Source organism: Elaeis guineensis, chromosome 6 (genome assembly GCF_000442705.2).
Source record: "Elaeis guineensis isolate ETL-2024a chromosome 6, EG11, whole genome shotgun sequence".
Classification (NCBI taxonomy): domain Eukaryota; kingdom Viridiplantae; phylum Streptophyta; class Magnoliopsida; order Arecales; family Arecaceae; genus Elaeis; species Elaeis guineensis.
The window spans coordinates 119,361,665-119,382,384 of record NC_025998.2 but is presented as its reverse complement, the minus strand read 5'-3'; the positions used below and the strand labels follow the sequence as shown (position 1 = coordinate 119,382,384).

The 20,720-nt window shown below is 37.9% G+C and overlaps 1 protein-coding gene across 1 annotated transcript; it reads right to left on the bottom strand.

Annotated features, from left to right (window-relative positions):
- Positions 1 to 19,146: 19,146 nt before the first annotated feature.
- Positions 19,147 to 20,516, bottom strand: LOC105046757 (uncharacterized). The gene is made up of 2 exons (XM_010925467.4): positions 20,130 to 20,516; positions 19,147 to 19,833 (listed from the first exon to the last, which is right to left on the bottom strand). Exons 1-2 carry the CDS (start codon positions 20,322 to 20,324, stop codon positions 19,357 to 19,359), a joined length of 672 nt encoding a protein of 223 aa, XP_010923769.1. The 5' UTR covers positions 20,325 to 20,516; the 3' UTR covers positions 19,147 to 19,356.
- Positions 20,517 to 20,720: the final 204 nt, after the last annotated feature.

Sequence of the window (20,720 nt, the reverse complement as noted above, 5' to 3'; positions counted from 1 at the left end):
AAAAATACACTTCTTGGCTCTCAGAGATAACTTGCCCTCTTTAACATGAGCATATACGATACAGCCAAATATTCTCAAACCAGAATAATCTACATAAGATTCGGACCATACTTGTAGGGGAGTCTTACAATCAATCAATGTAGAGGATGATCAATTGACTAGATAGCAAGCAGGGTTCATAGCTTCAGTCCAAAAATCTTTTGATAACCTAGCATAAGAGAGCATACGTCTAGCTCTCTCCAAGAGTGTCCTATTCATTCATTCTGCAACACCATTCTGTTGTGGTGTATTTTGAATAATGCGGTGCCTCTCAATGCCTTCATTTTTGCAGAACTCATCAAACTCATAAGAACAAAGTTCAAGACCATTATCAGTGTGAAATTTTTTGATTTGCTTTCCCATCTGCTTTTTAATCTTGGTCTTCTACTACTTAAAAGTGAGGAAGACATTATCTTTATGCTTGAGAAAGTAAACCCACACGCATCTAGACAAGTCATCAATGAAAGTTAACAGATTTCTATAACCTCCCTTGAAAGTCATTGGAAAAGGGACCTATAAACCTAAGTGAACTGTTCCCTTGGTCCAATACACTGCAGTACTGAACTTCAATTTGTGGCCTTTGCCAAAGACACAAGGCTCATAAAAATCCACTTTCTCGATACTCTGACCACACAATAAGTCCTGTCGGCTTAATATGGACAAACCATGCTCACTCATGTGACCCAAGCGACGGTGCCATAGATGTGTAGAATCTGAATCATGATTTTCTAAAGATGAAACTACTAGATCACCAACAACTATGGAATCGAGTAAGTAGTAAAGACCCCTCTTCAATTTTCCTTTCACAACAACCATAGCACCTCTGCAAACCTTCATGACTCCACTTTCAGCTAAATACCTGCATCTATCAAGGTCAAGAGTCCCCAAAGAGATGAAATTTTTCACAGCTCTCGAACATGCTAGAAATCCAACGCCCTCACTACACCATCAAACATTCGTATACGAACTTATCCCCAACCATCCACTTTGTATGCCTTGTTATTCCCCAAAATAACAGAGCCACCATCACCAGATGTGTAGGTGTGAAACCACTCTCTTCGAGAACACAAATGCATAGTACACACCGAGTCAAGGATCCAATTATCACCAGATTCATCATTTGACACTATAAGGACAATTTCAATATCAAAACCCGAACAACTCTATTCACCAGCTAACACCACAATGGATGCGTTTGGATTGTTCTTGTTCTTCTCTTCTTTCTTCTTCAACTTCCAACAAGCATCAATTGTGTGGCTAGTCTTCTTGCAATAGGCACACAATGGCTTTTTACCCTTTGACTGGGATTTAGAATGAGATCTATTTTTTTCACCAAAGCTCCTGTCAGTAAGCCTTCCACAAACCATCAATCCCTCACCAACTGCTTCTTCACTACCTGCCATAACTCGCTTTTGGATCTCCTTTGAATTTAAGGAGTCCTTGACATCACTCATACAAATTGTATCATTACCATACAACAGCATGTCAACAAAGTGAGAATACGATGGAGGTAAAGAGCAAAGGACAATGAGTGCTCGATCCTCATCAGCAATCTATTTCTCAAGTCCATGATAATTTTATTAAATTCATCAAGGTGAGATTGAAGGGAGGTACCTTCCTGCATCTTAAGAGTAGAGAGTTTCTGCTTTAAATATAAATGGTTGGTGAGCATCTTCTTCAAATAGCGGTCTTCAAGTTTTTACCACAAGCCTTGTACTGTAGTCTCCTCTGCAACCTCAACCAAGACTTCATCCGTCAAGCATAGCTAAATAGCTGAGAATGCTTCGGCCATGACATCCGCTTTCTGTTCCTCAGACAAATATGCCGGCAACACATCTTTTCCTTCAAGGGCCCGATGGAGTCCTTGTGTTGTTAACAAGGCTCTCATCTTGATCCACCATAGCAAAAAATAATTTCTATCATTGAACAACTCCATGTGATACTTGATACCGGACTTCGATGTCAACATCCCAAATCAATCACTAATCACCACCAAAATAGATCGCAAGCAACCTCAAGCCCTAAAGCTCTAAATGCCAATTTGTTATGACCTAAGCGGAACTAAGGCATATCTAGGATTATGGTATTGAATAGATAATCACAAGAGTGACAACAAGAAATAAACAATAACTATACAACACAAAAGATTTACGTGTTTCAGCTTTTTGATCCTACATCCATGGGCGAGAGAAAAAGAAAATTCACTATTGAAAATATAAAGTACAAGGAGATGGAACACTCACACTCAAACCCAAGAGCCCAAATGCACCCTTCTAGACAGAACACTCACAAGGCTTGATGCGAAATAATGCCAAGAGAGCCTCCTATTTATAGAAGACAAGTGCTTTCTCTCCAAATAGGATGTGCTTGGTCACCAAGTAAGTTACGTGTACTTAGACTTCTAGAATAGTCGGATCCATATGTTGTGCTCTCCAAGTCTAGCAAACTAGGATGATACTCCAAGTTAGAATTCAAGGCACATTTCATAATAGTTTCCGTATATAAAAGTCATCAATTAATTTTCTGAGTTTTAAGCCAACCAAGTTGCTGATTGGTGAATACGCATAGAATGACAATTAACAGAACTACCTGCCAAATTTCTAATCTCATTTCAAACTCCAAAAGCAGCCTTGGTAGTCACGTAATGCCTCTAAATGTATAGGAAATAAATTTTAGTAATGGTAGAGTTTTTTCTAGGAGAATTAAAAAAAAAAAAAAGCTAAAGGGAAAGATTGAGTGATACTTGTACGGCCAGTCAGGGGACAGGTGGCCTACGTAATTGTTTCTTACATAGAAGGTCATAAAACCAAGTAGAGATTCTCACACATCCCTAGAATCCTGAAAGAGACAAAAACAGATGAGGACCAGGTTTTACACAGTGGAGTACCTCTCCCTCTCTCTCTCTCTCTCACCCCCTCTCTATGAGATTTGTAAGAGCAAAGATAATATTATTAGTTAAAAATATTTTAAAGAACATGGATGCCAACTACTTTAGTTGGTAAAGTTGCTCAATACTGATGCCGGTTCCCTGGCTCACTTTCATCCTATGATTTTGGCACATAGTTAGTAATCCTAAATCATGTGCTTCTATATACATACTCAAGGTTTGACCTCTAAATGCTTGACAAACTGCCAAAATTACATCAAAGATTTTATGTCTTGCATAAATTTGAGGAACAAACTAGACTAGAAAAGTGGAGAAACTATAAAACATATAAATTAAATTCATGTGGAGATTTTGTGAGGTATTATATTTCAGAATGTCAATCATTAGTAGTATTTGAAGCTCTTAAATCATGGCCCTTCTGGTGGAGATCCTTATGGAGAAAAACTAGATTCTCCATCATTAGAAAATTATACTCTAGTTGTTGGGTATACTATGGTAAAACTTGTTAGTTGCGTTTTTGCATATAATTTACAATAAGTGGAATCCCACCCATAGTCAAATAAGTTTGAAGCTTGAAGTCTCAATCATATATGATATTGGAGAAAAATACCATGTAGTTCTTCAAAATTAATCGTATCCTTGTGGTAAAAATTATAGAGACGAGGTGCTTGTACTCTGGACTAAGGTTCAACAAGACTTGATAGCATAAATCAGAAAAAAAACATCAGTCTATTAGTGGGAGCCAAGTTGTTTGATATCCTCTTTATCTCTTATAGATATTCTTCCAAAGAAAGTGAGTGCTTATTAAGGGCATAGAAATCCATCATAAGAATATCGTAATGTACTTCATTCTACATGACATAAAGTCATTCAAGAGCAAGCAAAACATCTTGTGCATATACTACAAGAATTTGAAGTATTAGCAACGGTATTAGTAACGAAAAATCAAGCCATCGCTAATAATAATCTTTAACCATAAAAAAAATAATCCAATAAATTAGCCATCGCTAATATTATTAGCGATGAAAAACTAGTCTTAGCGATGGCAAAAACCGCCGTTAATAAATTTAAAATTTTTAAAAAAATTGATTATAATTATAATTAAATTAATTAATTAATTATCAATGGCTATTGGCAACAAAAAAATTTATCATCACTAATAATTTTTAAAAAAATTATTTAAAAATTATGAAAAAATATTTTTTTCTGATAAAAGTATTAGCAACATCGATTAATTTTTAACGACGGAAGGTTGGCATCGCTAATATCTTTACCGATGGTATTAGAGGCGATAAACTTTACCGTTGCTAATAATTTAAAAAAAAATTATTTAAAAAATTATAAAAAATATTTTTTTCTTATAGAAGTATTAGCGATGGCCACTTATTTTTAGCGATGGAAGTTGCCATCACTAATACTTTTACCAATGGCATTAGTGACGGCCACCCTTGTCATCACTAATAGTCTCTAAATTTCACCCCCCCGACCTGCGGAAGAAAGAAAAATTTTTTCTCCCACGCCTCATCCCCTCCCCTTCCCACAATTTCCCCCTTGCTGGTGCCTCCTCCTTCCCAAGGGTTCCCCCCTTCGCCGATGCCTCCTTTCCGACGATTGCCCCCTCTCCGGCTCCTCCTTCTCAGTGGTTCCTCTCTCCCTACGCTCCGACATCCCACGGCCCCGAGCCTGCATAATTTTTGCCACCCTCGTCAGTGCCTCCTTCCCGATGGTTCCCCCCTCCCCAGTGCCTCCTTTCCAACAGTTTTCCTCTCCCTGCACTCTAGCATCCTATGGCCCCTAGCCCACACTTCGGCCACACCTGTGGCCGCCCCAACCCCGCCTGCCCCAACCTCGCCCCCCCGACCCCATCGACCCGACCCCATGGCTCTAGCCCCGTCGCCCCCATCCAGCGGCCCGGACCTTGCGGCCCCTGCCCCGCCAGCCTGACCCTGCGGCCCCGACCTGCACAACGGTTCCCCCCTCCCTACACTCCGGCATCCCGCAGCCCCAAACCCACGCTTCGGCCATGCCCATAACTGCCCCAATCCTGTCAGCCCTGACCTCACCACCCCAGCCCCACCGGCTTGACCCCATGGCCCCTGCCCCACCGCCACCAGCCCATAGCCTCGACCCTACGGCTCCTGCCCCACAGGTCCAACCCTGCAGCCCCAACCCACGTCGCCTTCCCACAGCTCTATCTCCGCGGCTGTATCCCCAAGCCAGCGTCCCATCTCTGAGTCGTCCCTTAGCTTCTCAATCTTTGTGCGTTAGTTCGCACCTCAATCTCTGTGTGCCAGTCCGCACCTCAGTTCCTACATGGTAGCCCACCTTCTATTATAAGTATTAGTGACGGCTAATGCCATCACTAAAAATAATTTTTTTATTTAAATTATGTTAATTAAGTATAATTAGATATTAAAAAATTAATTAATTAATTAATCAGAAGCACAGGACTTGAGTCTCAACATGCAGAGAGCTCAGACTGAGGGAAGGTGTCAGGCAGTATTTCAAACATAAAGCCAAGGCATGCCCTGCGTGCTCGAGCCTCGGATAGAGGTAAAGGGCTCAGGGAGGCAGCCGAGGACTCAAGGAAGCTATACTGATTGTCTGTACGAGATGCGCCTAAAGAGTCTAGAGAGAGATCGATGAACGTGATGCATTTCTATTTTTGATGTTGTAGTTGTAGGATAAGCTTGGATGGTCTGTTACATCGTAGACAATCGCTTGTAGCCACCTCATGGTTAAAGGTTCAAAGAAACTTGCAATGCCTTATTTTTCAATGGCAAATCTGAGCCTTCTTCTTTTCCTTTTTTTCTTGGTTACTTTGTTGTTCTCTGATTTAAGTACTATTTTTAATTTTTAATTTTAATTTTTTTAAAAAAATTCTACTCTTAGTACTCAAGCTGGGCTCGGATAGGGGTGGAGGGCTCGGAAAGATGACTGGGGGCTCAGAGAGACTATAATGACTGCCTGTGCGAGATACGCTTAAAGAGTCTAGAGAGAGATAGGTAGAGGTGATGTATTTCTGTTCTTATTATTGTAGTTGCAGGGTAAGCTTGGATGATCTGTTATATTGTAGACAACCGCTTGCAGCCACCTCATGGTTAAAAGTGTAAAGAAATTTATAATGCCTTGGTTTTCAATGGTAGATCTGAGCCTTCTTCTTTTCCTCTTTCTCTTGTTTACTTTGTTATTCTCTGATTTAAATACTATTTCAAGTTTTTATTTTATTTTTTAAAAAATTTTTACTTCTAGTTTTCGGGCTGGGCTCGGGTAGGGGTGGGGGGCTCGAGTAGGGAGGCTTGAGAATGCTATGATGACTACCTGTGTGAGATGTGCCTAAAGAGTCTAAAGAAAGATCGATGGAGGTGATGCATTTCTGTTCTTATTGTTGTAGTTGCAGGGCAAGCTTGAATGGTCTGTTACATCGCAGACAACCACTTGCAGCCACCTCATAGTTAAAGGTGCAAATGAATTTGCAATGCCTTATTTTTCAATGGCAGATCTGAAACTTCTTCTTTTTTCAATTACAATAATTTTTCAATTTCAATTAACTTAGTTATAGACCATTGGATTATTGGCCAACAAAATATATCATTTTAAATCTCGAATTATCATCCATAATTATATAATTAAATCTTGTATTGCCGCCCATATATAACTTCTTTAACATTGTCCTTGATCTACGATAGACCTATCCCTAGATCCGTCAACCGATATCGATTCTCCATCAGAGAGATCAAATATTATGTAAGATTGTTAGCTAGCATCTGTAATGTATTAGCAAAAAAATGATTCTCATCCAGCAGTACATGATAATATGTTGATCTGCTTTTATAAATATGGTACAAAATTAAGATATCCCTACTCCAAGCATACAAAATACTATTTTACTTTTATAAATATGGTACAAAGTTAAGGTATCATGATATACAGTTAAATAAATATGATACATAGTTATTTTATTCTGGTACATAGTTAATCCAATATGATGCATAGTTATTGTTATTTTCAGAGATTATAGACTATGTTTTTCTGAGGCCGTAGCCATCACAGCCGAGGAGAGAGCTCACATGCAGCTAGCTCGCATGATTCTACGGCATCGATACCACACAGTAGATTCTGATACTTTAGATATTCTCTTTTATGTTATTTTATCTTTTATTATCTAATAAATATTCTTTATGATATCTTGATACTCTCAGATTCAGATGACGTGGGGTCACCAGTGACCCCATACTCATATGGAGCAGTGTCTGGCTCTGAGAGTCAATGGTGTGGTAGAGAATCCGTCCAACTCGCAGCACCTCCGACTCGATCGAAGGATAGAAAGCTCGTCCATATTTAGAGTCACTCGTAAGTACTATATCTTCACTGAATATATTTAAAATTTAGCTATTTTAGAGATTAATATTTATTATTTAAAATTAATTTTGCAGTACATTTAGAGAGACTTCTGTGCCACATGTGGTTAACGGGATCATCCGATAATTGATACTGGAGCTGGTGAACAAGTTCTCCAGTTGGCTGTTGGGGGCTCGTGATGCAGTCTGAGAGATATTCTTGGTAAGTCAGAAATATTTAATTTTTAAATTCGCTAAGTAGGTTTGTATTCTATTTATTAATATATGGTTACTTCTACTTGCAGGATAACTATTGATTCGAGATCCTCAGGATGAGGAGGCTGGCCATCGGATCTTTGAGCAGATGGTCGCACGTAGGTTTCAAGATAGGATACACAGCCTTAGACAGTCTGCCATCGAGTATCTTGATTTTCAGTCACCATCAGAAAGGAGGTCCTATAGGAATTATTGGATACGGACGGACATATGGGAGGCCCTCTATGACCAGTGGAGCAACGAGGAGTACTCCAATAGGTGGCAGAGGGTCCGATAGAATTGGACCGCTTAACAAAATTTGATCAGGCACACAGACAGCTCCATCGGCATATATGTTGTGACCGATAGCTGGTAAGAAATATATACCAAAACTCTTCACTAACACTATAAAAATTTTTATATGTATGCTTTAATTAATTTAATTTTATTATTTACTTATTGTAGACACGATAGTCGAGTCATCCACTAAGCGAGCTGCGGTTGTGGGAGGCACCACACCAGTCTAGGAGGACTGGTGATTACGCAGATTTTAGGTTGCGACAGATCACGGTAAAAATTTTAAACTGTATTTATTAAGTTGTTACAGAATCTGATATGTATATTAGAACTAATATATTTTCAAATTGTATAGATGGATTATGTGGAAGACATCGTTGCACGGTATGGTGATGATCCATCCACTCAGCCCCTTCTTGACCTTGAGGGATGGCTCAGGATCACCAAAAGGCTGAGTAAGAGTCGGATCATAGAATTCGGCCACAGCTTCGACCCTCTAGTAGCTCGATACTCTTTAGTATCCTTACAGCCTCAACATTTCAGACTTGGAGCGATGCGCATATGGAGGAGATCATCCAGAGACTTTTAAGCCAGCGATCTCAAAGCTTCCAGGATGCCATTTGCAATACGATCATGGAGATTCTCTGAGATCCATAGCTGCATGACCAGCTGAACTCATTATTCCAACCATCACATCAGATAATTCTATTAGTAAACTCTTTTACTTGTTTTAAATTTTCATATTTAGAAGCTTTACATATTTAGGCCTCATATTTAGAAGCTTCACATATTAAGTCTGGAAAGAAATCTAGGGATTAAAAATTAATCTAACCATCCAATTGATGGATCGGATGTGTCTATAGTTCTGTATCATTGAATGAAATATATAGGAATAATCTGTTTGGGAATCGAAGGAGTGTATTGAAAAATATGCCACCGTATCAAAAGATATGCCTCCATATCGAAACTTATTAATAATATTTTATTTTTCTTCATTTCAGAATGCTGGGACATCTGGCTCTCATCTACCAGCTATTGAAAAAGAACAGGAGGATGAAAAAGAGGATGACGAGGAGGATCAGATCTGATTTTCTTTTATTCTGATGTATTATATTTTTTTGATACTACTTATAAAATTATATAATTTATATTATTAATATAATATAATTAGATTTTTATTTATGATTATCATATTATCTTTAGATTTTAATTATAACAGATGTTAGGAACCATAATTGATTGTGATTAATTAAAATAGATTTTAAAAAATATTATTATAATTTTTTTAAAAAAAATAAAATTAACTATTATGGACGACATGGCATTAGCGATAAAATAGCCATCGCTAATTTTTTAAATTTTTTTAAATTTTAATTTAAAAATTAAAAAAAATAGTGATGAAATTTAGCCATCACAAATATCATCGCTAATAGTTGTTATTAGTGATGACTAAAAAATCCATCGCTAATAGTGACAATTAATGATTAAAGTTGTTTCGACTATCAATTAACGATGGGGCACCGTCGCTAATAGTATTAGCAATGATAAAATGACTATTAGCGATGATAATTAGCCATCGCTAATAATCAGATTTCTTATAGTGTTATGGTAACCTGATAACATGAACCATTATGATGTCGAATATGTTGTTAAGAAGCCATAATAAAGCAATTTGATCATAGAGAAGCTATGACTCATAGGCCAGATTAGAAAGGGAATTCTATGTTCTTCCATCATCTGAATTCATGATAATCATTGGAGGTGGAGATGACATTGTGCCATCTACAATATCCCATAATCAGTGGCTATTAAGAGAGGTTGAATATATACCTTCTAAGTGATAAAATTATCTCACCTCATTAAGTTGAACAGTAATTGAAGAAAAAGTGGTACGTAGGTGTTGGAATAGAGTTGGAGGAGGATGTTGTTAACATAGCAAAGATCGAAGGCTCCGATACTATATGGAAAAGAAGAATATTATAGAAAATTTTTTTGACCGTAATATTGTGAGGTAGTCATCATGTATAAGTAAAAACATATAAAAAATTACAAGTACGATAATACAAAGATAAAAAGAAATAACAAATTAATTCTTAGGATAAATCCTAAATTTATGTTATATACAGAATTAATTCAATTCAAAATTTCTCAAATCATGGACATTTGATATGTAGCTAAGATGAAGATACTTCCAACAATAGTAATAGATAATACACTCCCATATATCTTTTTGTAGAGATGGAAACAATCTAGACATCCCTATCTATATAAGCAAAATGACATGCTTCCACTATAATGCTTCTAAATTTTATGAACTCCCTATGTTAGAAGTATAGGTTGCCTCTAGTATGAGTCCAATCTATTTGGACCATTTGCAAATTACTTTTAGTCCTAAAATTTAATTCCAAAACCAATCCACTGTTTAACAGGTTTTGCTGAGGTCTAAGTTTTAAATACTAGATCTATAATTTTGTATTAATTTTTCTCTATTGACACTAGAGTTCAATTATGTTGGATTCAAACATAAATGAAAACCTAACTATCTAAGACATGTCCTAATTCGAAACTTAATCCCAAGCTTATAGGTCTAAAGTTCAAGTATATATGGGCCATGTGTAAGTCAATTTGGATCATCGTTGCATATAATTTTGCCTAATCCTCTTTTTGTTTGTGAGAATTCTTACATTTATATTGTTAAAAACTAATAGAAGTGAAATCAAAATGCACTTAAAAATGCACATGCATGTAAGCTATTTTGTAGATTATTTTGCAAGGAACATATTGTTACTCATGTAATAAAGCATAAGAAGAGTACAAATATTTGTGAAGCTACTATTTGTAAATTGCAATCAACTATCCTTTTGAGAAATTCATGCAATATGGATGCCACCACCAACGATGAACCTAAACCTCTCCAAAGTGGAGAGGAATGCCTACTAGCTAATTTAAGATGTTTCCAAGTGCAACCAACTTATCTTTGTTAGTTTTTTTCCCATAAACATGTATTTATTAATTCAATTAGCTAGTCAATTCAACATAGCTTGGTTTAGTTAACATCCTTCTCCACTTGAGAGAGGTTTAGTTTTTGAATGTTAATGATGATATCCCCCATGCATATATAATAACAAAAAAAGGATGAGGTAGCCATCTATTTATCTTACAATTTAGGTGTCATAATATTGATGATCAGAGTGGAGCCACCTTATTACTTGTCTAACCCAAATATTTGCCATGTATGATGCAAAAGCAAAAGCCTCGAATCTTATATATGGGTTTAGACTCTAAGCTCTTTTGTGTTAGTTATGGGTTCAACTCCTTTAGGACTAACAAAGTTTGGATTCTTTAGGCTCTTAATTGATCTTAAAGGTCCAATCCAAACACTCAATGCGATGCTGAATGCAACAAGTAAAGATGAATATAATTTCTACAAAATAACTTACAATTAGTTAACAAACCTAATGAGTTTAACTATATGAAATATAAAAAAAAAATGTAGTTCAATTTATCTCAGAAATAAAATCAATTTTTTCTCTAATGTAAGTTTCCTCTACTCTCATATGCCTTTTGATGATTCAAAATTTGATATATGTTGATCCAAGAGGAACACCAGACTTGATCACTTTAGCCACTATGGATATCCAGGAGGATCATCAAATTTGATGTGGATCATCTTTATCACTATGAATATTCAAAAGGATTATCAGACTCGATGTAGATTATTTTTGTTGATGTTCACACTAGACCGTGCGTGGGACCTGATAATTAGCCAGCAACCAAAAGAGAAGATCGTCTAGATGTGGAAGCAAAGAATTTGTAGATTGAGAATTGCAAAGAAAGAAAAGAGAACAAAAGTTTCTTGAGAGAAAGAGCTTTATTCAATCTATATTCAGCAAACAACCTTGATCTATTTTACACGTATATATATGTTTACAATAGGGTCAAGCCCCAAGCTCAAAAAAAACTCTCAATCCAAACAGACCCACGTGCAAAACTTATCCCGTGAAACTAAGCTAGCTCAATTAATCCAGACTGAGTCGATTAATCTACAGTCATCCAAAACTACACTCTCTGTTTGTTTGTAGGTTAGTCAACTCACCTGTGAACTGAGTCGGCTAACCTTCATTGAGTCAGCTCAGTCTGGGGCTGAGCTGACTAACCTACATGCCAGCCTGAAGTTCTCAGAATTTAGTTTTTTATCCTCTATTGTTTCTCAGACATAGTCGATCCAGTCTCAGAATGAGTCAATCCACCTTCAACTTAATCGATCCAATCTGGGATTGAGCCAACTAAGCTTCAGAAACTCTTCATTCTGGCTGAAACTTTCATTGGCTTGCTCCCTTCTTCTCTTGGCCTCTTCTTATGTGTTTTCAAGGTATGAAAATGCCACACTTGAGCTCACATTCTCCACCTTGGTATTCCCAAGTCCTTGTGAACTCAACTTTTCCCTTCAAATCCATCCGTGCCATATACATCTGAAAGCTATCTCTAGAGAGTACCTTCGTGAGTGCATCTGACAAGTTCTTTTTGGTATGGACCTTCACCAACTCCACTTCACCTTTCTTTATTAGCTCCTTGATCCTGTGGTACCTCACGTCTATATGCTTTATACGTGCATGATAGACTGGATTCTGTGCTAGCTACAGAGCACTCTGACTATCACTATACAGTGCAACCTTACTCTGCTCCACTCTCATTTCAGCTGCAAGCCTCTTTAGCCAAAGAGCTTCTTTTGTAGCCTCTGTGTTTCCTATATACTCAGTTTCTATGATGGACAAGACTATTATAATTTGAAGGATTGATCTTCAAAACATCGGTCCACCAAATATATAGAAGAGATATCCCATGGTAGACCTCCTTGTATTTAGATCTCCTGCATAATTTATATCCACAAACCCTTCTAGAGGATCCGAACCTCCATATGACTCCTTGGAGTTCTTCTCACATCCTCTCGGCTGCCCACCAAATACCAGACCATAAATCCTTGTTCCTTGCAGATATCTCAATATCCACTTCAATGCTTTCCAGTGCTCCTTCCCAGGATTAGCTATATACCTGCTAACCGAGCTCACTGCATGTGCTATATCAAGTCTACAGCATATCATTATGTACATCACACTACCTACAGCATTTGCATAAGGAACCTTCTCCATATACTCTCTCTCTTCTTCTAATTGGGGGCTTTGATACTTTGAGAGAGATATGTGGCTTGGTAATGGTGTCTCTACAGGTTTGGCCTTCTCCATTCCAAACCTCTCTAGAAACTTCTGGACATATCCTCGTTGTGACAAATGGAGTACTTCTTTACATCTATTCCTATAAATTTTCATTTCAAGGATCTTCTTCACTGGATTCAAATCCTTCATCTCAAATTCTACTGACAATGCTCTTTTCAGCCCTTTCACGGCTTCCATGCTCCTGCTGGCTAAGAGCATATCATCAACATACAGTAACAAGTACAAGGCATCTTTTTTCTCTATATCCTTGACATAGATATAGCAATCATGCATATTCACATCTTACAAATTTCAGACTCAGTACAAAGCTATCAAACCTGTGATACCACTGATGAGGTGACTATTTCAGACCATACAGTGACCTCTTAAGTAGATACATCTTCTTCTCCTATCCAACCTCCATAAAGCCATCTGGCTGCCTCATATAAATCCTTTCCTCCAAAGTCCCATGGAGGAAAGCTGTCTTCACGTCTATTTGCTCCAATTTCATATCTTACTGTACCACCAATGACCACAACACCTGAATTGAAGTGTGACACACCACAGGAGAGAAAATCTCAGTATAGTCTATCTCTTCCCTCTATGAGTATCTCTTTGCTACTAGTCTCATCTTGAATCTGACTCCATCTTATTTTGAAGATGCCTCTTTCCTTGTGAACATTTATTTTGAGCCAATAGGTCGAGCACCTTTAGGAAGATCCATCAATTGTCATGTCTGATTTTTTTTCAGTGAATCTATCTCCTCCATCATGGCCTGCATCCATGACTCCTTCTCATCACTCTTCATGGTTTCTACATAATTCTTAGGATCTCCATTTGTAGTGATGAGGGCATAAGAGATAGCCTCATCAATGTTATATCTGATAAATCTTTTGATGGTACATTGAGACTTGTGTAGTGCCACTCTTACTAGTGAATTCCTTCCATTTGATATCTGTGGCTGCTTTTGCACCTCTATTCGAGCAGCTGGCTCTCCATGCTGGTCCTCCACCTGAGTGAGACGTCTCCTACTCAACTCCACTTTAACAGAAACATCCCTGTAAGTAGATGTAGATTATATGCCATCTACCTTCGATAGATCATCATTGTTCACTTTCACTTCTTCAGATCTTTTTCTACTTCCAGACCTCTCCAAGATACTCTTCTCATCAAAAATAACATTCCTGCTAATCACTGATCTTTGTGCCCAAGAATCTCATAGCAGGTACCCCTTGACTCCTTATGGATACCTTATGAACGTCATCTTTTGAGATTTTGGGTCTAACTTGCTCCTCTTGATCGCCTTTACATGTGCATAAATCGGACAATCGAAGACCTTCAGGTGATCAAGCTCCACCTTTTTTCCACTCCAGACCTCCTCTGAATGTCTCTATTCAGCTTTCTATAGTGAGACTTATTGACAAGAAAATAAACAAAAGTTAGAGCATCACCCCAAAAAAATTTTGGGAGTGATGTTTGTAGCCTCAAACTCCATGCCTTCTTTTTCGATGTCTGATTCATTCTCTCTGTAACACTATTCTATTGAGGGATCTTCTTCACTGTATACTGGTGCTTAATGCCGCTTAATTCCATTCTCCTCATAGTATTTTCTGAACTCCAGGCTCGTATACTCCCCACCATTATCCTGCCTCAGGCACTTCACTTGTCTTCTTGTCTCTTTCTCGATCTCAGCTTCTCTCTAATCAAATACACCCACACTCTCCTAGAGAAGTCATCTATGAAGGTAACATAATATCTTATTCCACTTCGAGTTGAAACAAATACCGATCCCCATACATCTGAGTGCACTAAATCTAACACTCCTTCATTGTACTTGGTACTGTTGGCAAACTTCACCGTATGCTATCTGTCAAAGATGCACAACTCACATAAATCACTGTCCTCCTTCTTTAGGACTGGAATCATCCCTCTTCTGCTTAACTTTGTGAGCCCTCGGTCACTTATACGACCCATCCGATAGTACCATAGTCGATACAAAAGCTGCTCCTTTTGTGTCACTGCTAGCACCTCTACACCATCAGTCATCACTGAGCATTCTATCCTGTAAAGATTGTTGCTCAGTTTTCTACCTCTCATCATCACTAATGCTCTCTTAAAAATCTTCAAGCATTCACTCCCAATCTGGCTACTAAAAGCATAATCCTGCTCCTCCAAGTAGCCCAAAGAAATCAGATTTTTCTTTAGTTCTGATACATGCTTGATATTCGACAAAATCTAAAGAATACCATCATACATCCTCAACCTAACAGTACCAACATCAATCACTTTACAAGGGTGATCATCTCCAAGGCTAACACTTCCTCTATCTATCTTCTGGTAGGTAGCAAACCACTCCCGATGTGAAGTATGGTGGTATGAGCATGCTGATCCAATGTCCACGTAGTATCACACTCTATGGACTAATCTGATATAACCAGTAGGTCTTCTCCACTATTCATCAATGTTGTATCATCATTCTTGTTGGCCTTACCCTTTTCTGCCTTCAAAAGGGGACAGTTTCTCCTCAAATGCCCTAGCTGATGATACTTGTAGCACTTCAAGGGCTCCTTCTGATCCCAAAATTTTGATCTACCCTTGGATTTACTTTTACTTTTCTCTTTTGATCTTTTCTATCTTTTATTCACAACCAAGATCTCAAAATTAAGATCTCCTTTGCAGATCTTCTCCCTTTGCTCATTCGACCTAAGCACATCAATAATTTTTTCATAATTTAAGGTCTCCTTCCCATAAACTAGAGTTGTTATGAGACCATCATACGAATCCAGAAGAGAACAAAGCAGTAACAATACCCTATCTTCCTCTTCAATCTTCACATCCAAGCTCATCACCTCCAAACAGACCTGATTAAACTTCTGGATATAAGCGATAAGATCTCCTCCTTCAAACATCCTCAAATTATAAAGCTGCTTCTTCAACCACAGCTTATTAGTCATGTTCTTTCCGATATAGGTATTCTCCAGTCTCATCCAGAGGCCCTTTGCAATGGTTTCTATACACACCTCGAGCAATATCTGATCGGCCAAGCACATTCTGATTGTGCTGAAAGTAATCTGCTCTAACTCTTTTCAGTCTTCAGTACTGATCTTTTTTGATCTTTTTCGTACCAAGACCTTGTAGATCCTTTACTGAACCAACAAGTCTTTTACCCTATGCTACTATAGAGTAATGTTTTCTTTGCTATCGAACTTTTCGAAATCTACCTTGAATCCCCTTGGCCCCATCACTACAATCACATCAAAACAATCCCTAACACCCTTCTGTAATCAAACACCACCAAACACAATCCTTCCAAGAAGATCTATATGCCCAAGATCCTCTTTCCAACCTTCTGTATCACCTCTTCCCCATGTAACACCGCTCCACCTCAATCAAGAGACAACCATGAAGAAACAAGAAGATTTAGGGTAAAACTTGGTGTAGTAGATCCGGATGCAGGAACCCTAGGCGACTTTCTTTTTTCCTCCATGCAACCACCGCTCTAATACCAAATATTGGTATTCGTGCTAGACCATGCATGGGACCTGGTGATTAGCTAGCAACCAAAAGAGAAGATCATCTAAATGTGGAAGCAAAGAATTCATAGATTGAGAATCACAAAGAAAAAAAAGAGAACGAGAGTTTTTTGGAAGAAAGAGCTTTATTTAATCTGTATTCAGCATACAACCTTGATCTATTTTACATGTATATATATGTTTACAATGGGGTCAAGCCCCAAGCTCAAAGAAAACTTTCAACCCAAATAGACCCATGTGCAGAACTAATCCCATGAAACTGAGCCAGCTCAGTCCCAGACTAAGTTGGCTAACCTATAGTCATATGAAACTACACTCTTTATTTGTCTACAGGTTAGTCGACTCATCTATTAACTAAGTCGGCTAACCTTCACTGAGTCGGCTTAGTCTAGGATGGAGCCGACTAACCTGTATGCCAGCCTAAAATTTTCAAAATATAGTTTTCTATCCTCTATTATTTCTTAGACATAGTCGATCCAGTTCAGACTGAGTCGATCTATCTTCAACTTAGTCGATCCAGTCTGAGATTGAGCCGACTAAGCTTCAGAAACTCTTCATTCTAGCTAAGACTTTCGCTGGCTTGCTCTCTTCTTCTTTTGGCCTCTTCTTACATGTTCCCAAGGTATGGAAGCGCCACACTTGAGCTCACAACTTTGACCATTATAAATACCATGAAGGATTATTGGATATGATGTAAATCATTTTGGACACTGAGTAGCGTTAGACAAGATTCAAGAGTAAGATCTATCATATTGAAAATCTGAATTAGAAGCCAAACTTTAGGTGATCATAATTTGGTTATACAATGTCCTATTGAGATGATTGATTTTTAAATTAGGTGTCTTTTTGAGATGTATAACTTTTTGCTAACCCTTAGGGGTTTAAATTGAATCAAAATTTTATCATTTGGACTCCAAAATGGATTGATTGGATCAAACATTCTTTTTTTTTTTAAAATATTTTGATTAGACATTATCTTTCTATCCACAAAGAATTAGATAGAGTGACAGAAGGCATACTTTATGGAGAAGTCGAGATCTAGTCTTATTCAAAGTAGAAGAGAAATCAGACTGAAATTGTAAAAGAGATGATCTCACTACTATTATATAAATGGGGGTTATGCATGTCAGTTTTTGAGTATGAAGAATTAATAAAGGAAAAGAGGATTCAAGCCCTACTATCGAAATTTTTTCATCTTCATCTTTTTTTTTGAGAGAGAGAGAGAGATTCGAATTAAGCGGGATAAGAAAAATTTTTCTTCTTCCTGTTCAGATCATATGTTCAATATAACATGTTTAGTGCAATAATAATTGTTGTGATATATGTTCAGGCAATGGGACTTTAGAAGAAATTGGTGGATGGGTTTTGCTTTTATGTATTAGAATTCTCATATATGATAATCTATCAAAACACACATCCCCCTCTCAAGAATGACAATCCCCTATATAATTTCTCTATTCTTTCATAAAACTATGCTAGCCTAATATATAACTCTGATCTGGCTGCACTCGATGCTCAAGTTTGATTAGGTCAGATTGTACAATGCACTACTTTAATTTATAGCTGAATATATTAGGATTTTAGATGATGATATGGTATCCAAAAGATATTTACTATATAACATGAATAGATCATTAGAGATTTTATAAACATTTTTGCTATCTTATTATAAAATTTCATAAGTATTTATGAAAATTAAGCACCACGCACCTCTTAATTTTGAATTCCGTATATCAGCCACTCTTTTGATATCTGACCTTTTTTCCTTTCATTTGAAATGGACATTCCACATCTGAAGTTATTGGCTCATATATTGCATTAAACATTCCATACACCACTTTAATCATTCACCAAGATAACTAAGAAATTAGAGATTGAGAGCATTATTCCCTTAAGAGTTATTGAAGATAAAAATATCGATCTTGCCTAGATGATAAGAATATAATAGTATATGCGAAGCATGTAAAACAAGAATGTTTCTCATTTACTTCCAAAATTTTTCTTTGTTTGAGACATACATATAGGACAGTAACCAAATAGTCTAAATATTGGTTGAAACTATCGCAAATGGTGGCAACGTCAATAGGGACATATAAAATTACTCATAGCTTGATGTTAATATACCTAGATATCTAATCTACTTAAAGCACTACGAAATTTGTTATCCTTCCATATAATGGCTATGCTTTTAAAATTAGAAATTGTCAAAAACATTCTGGACTTTTGCTTTGGCTGGCCGACTTCTCAAATTGTTATGGTGTTAATGCAGTATCAAAAACTTTTAATAAATTTGACTACTCACTCATAATGTTCGTGCTAGATTCAAGAAATGCCATGAATGAATTGCAAATTAATGATGATAATTATTTTTATAGTTACATGTTGCCACTTACTACTATTTATTGTTTTCCCCCTCTCCAATACCTGCTTATAAATAAAAGCTTGTAAATATCTGAATATTCATAGCTTCTTTAATTTTTTTTCAAAATTCTATAATTACTTAAATCCTTTCTTAGCTTTTCGCTTTAGCTGATGAAGCATCCCTCCTTCCTACCATTCTTCTTTACCAACACAAGAATACATTTAAAAGGCAACAATGATAATTTAATTTACAAGATTATGTTTATTTTTAGTCCACAATATAAATAAAATACAAATAAAACAGTATCAAATAACGAAACAAAAGTAGTCCCTAAACTGCGAGAGCTTCTTTTCTCATTTCCAAAAAAGAGAACTAAATAAAAGAAGCTATTCTATATTTCTGAGGGACTTAAAGCTGGTCACTGGGTGAACTAAAGCTGGATCCGAGGCTTCTTCCTGTATATGGCGGAAACCGGCACGTGCGAGCGACACCCAGGGCACCGAGGGTCCCGATTGGCCACCAGTACGTAGAAAAGGCATCTGGGGCACCTCGCGGCCATCAAGGACCCACCGGACGAATCAGAGCCGTCCAATTCCTCCTCGGGCCGCTTAAGCGATGATGTCGAGGCCGCCGACGACGACGAGGACGAAGGAGAACCGTCCATTTTTCGCTGATGCGGCTTCCCTCGAGATTCGCGCTCCGCCCTCTCGAGGGCGTGCCTGACCTTCTCGAGGGTGCAAACGCTGTGGTACTCAGCGACGAGGTTGAGGTTCATGGCGGCGGAGTCCTCCGGCGGAGGGGCGACGCCGCCAGCTCCGGCGACGTCGCAGGCCGGCGGGAGGTTGAGGTCCTGGAGCTCGCCGTTCGCCGGAGACGGGCCGGACTTCTGAAGGTGTATCCTACCGGTCTGTCACACAAATTTAGAAACTCGTTTAGGCCAAAAAAAAAAAAAAAAGTAAGCAATTTTTCCGAAAAAAAAACAACTAAACAAAAAAGAAAAGAAAAAAAATGGAGAGACATTGAGTTGAAATTTCATATTTCAGAAATTTTAAAAATAAAATGAAATAAACAGGAAATTTTGAGGAAAAAAAAAAGAATTTTCATACAGTGCAATAGGAAAGAGAACAGAAGAAATCTGAAATTGGTAGCAGGACAAGAACGAGTCATTAAAAGAAAAGAAGACAGAGAAAAGAAGAGGATTACCGGTGAATCGAGGCGTTTCTCTGAACCGGCAGGAGGGACCCGGAAATTGATATCCACACCGACAGCACCGCCGCCACAACCACCAATGAAATCGCGGTTTGGGACGAGATTCCTCTCCCTCTCCCCCTTCCCCTCCCCTTCCTCCTCCTTGTACGCACTAAGAATACTCGCCAAAGAACTCACATCCGTCGCCATTAAGGAGAAGTAGGAGAGTACTGGGAGAGGAAGGAACGAGAGATAGAGTAAATAAGAGAAGAATAGCAAGTAGCGAGCGAGAGAACAATTAATTAAGGAAGGGGGAAAGCCGGAGTAAAGATAATGCGGCAGGAGTCATTAACAGTATTAGTCAGTAATGTTATTAAATGGAGTCGTTGAGGTGATGGAAAGAGGGAGAAGGAGACGGCCAAAAGGAGGAGGCATTTAATGCTAGCGAGGAAGCAATTATTGCTGGAGAGAAAGTACGAGCCAGCTTTTTGGAGTGTGGCTCGGAAGAATGAGTGGTGGGCGAGTGTGGGTCTTATCTATACGGTAACAGGTGGAAAGATCTAAAGCTCTTTAGATTCAGTTATTTCTAGTGGGATTTTGTGGTCC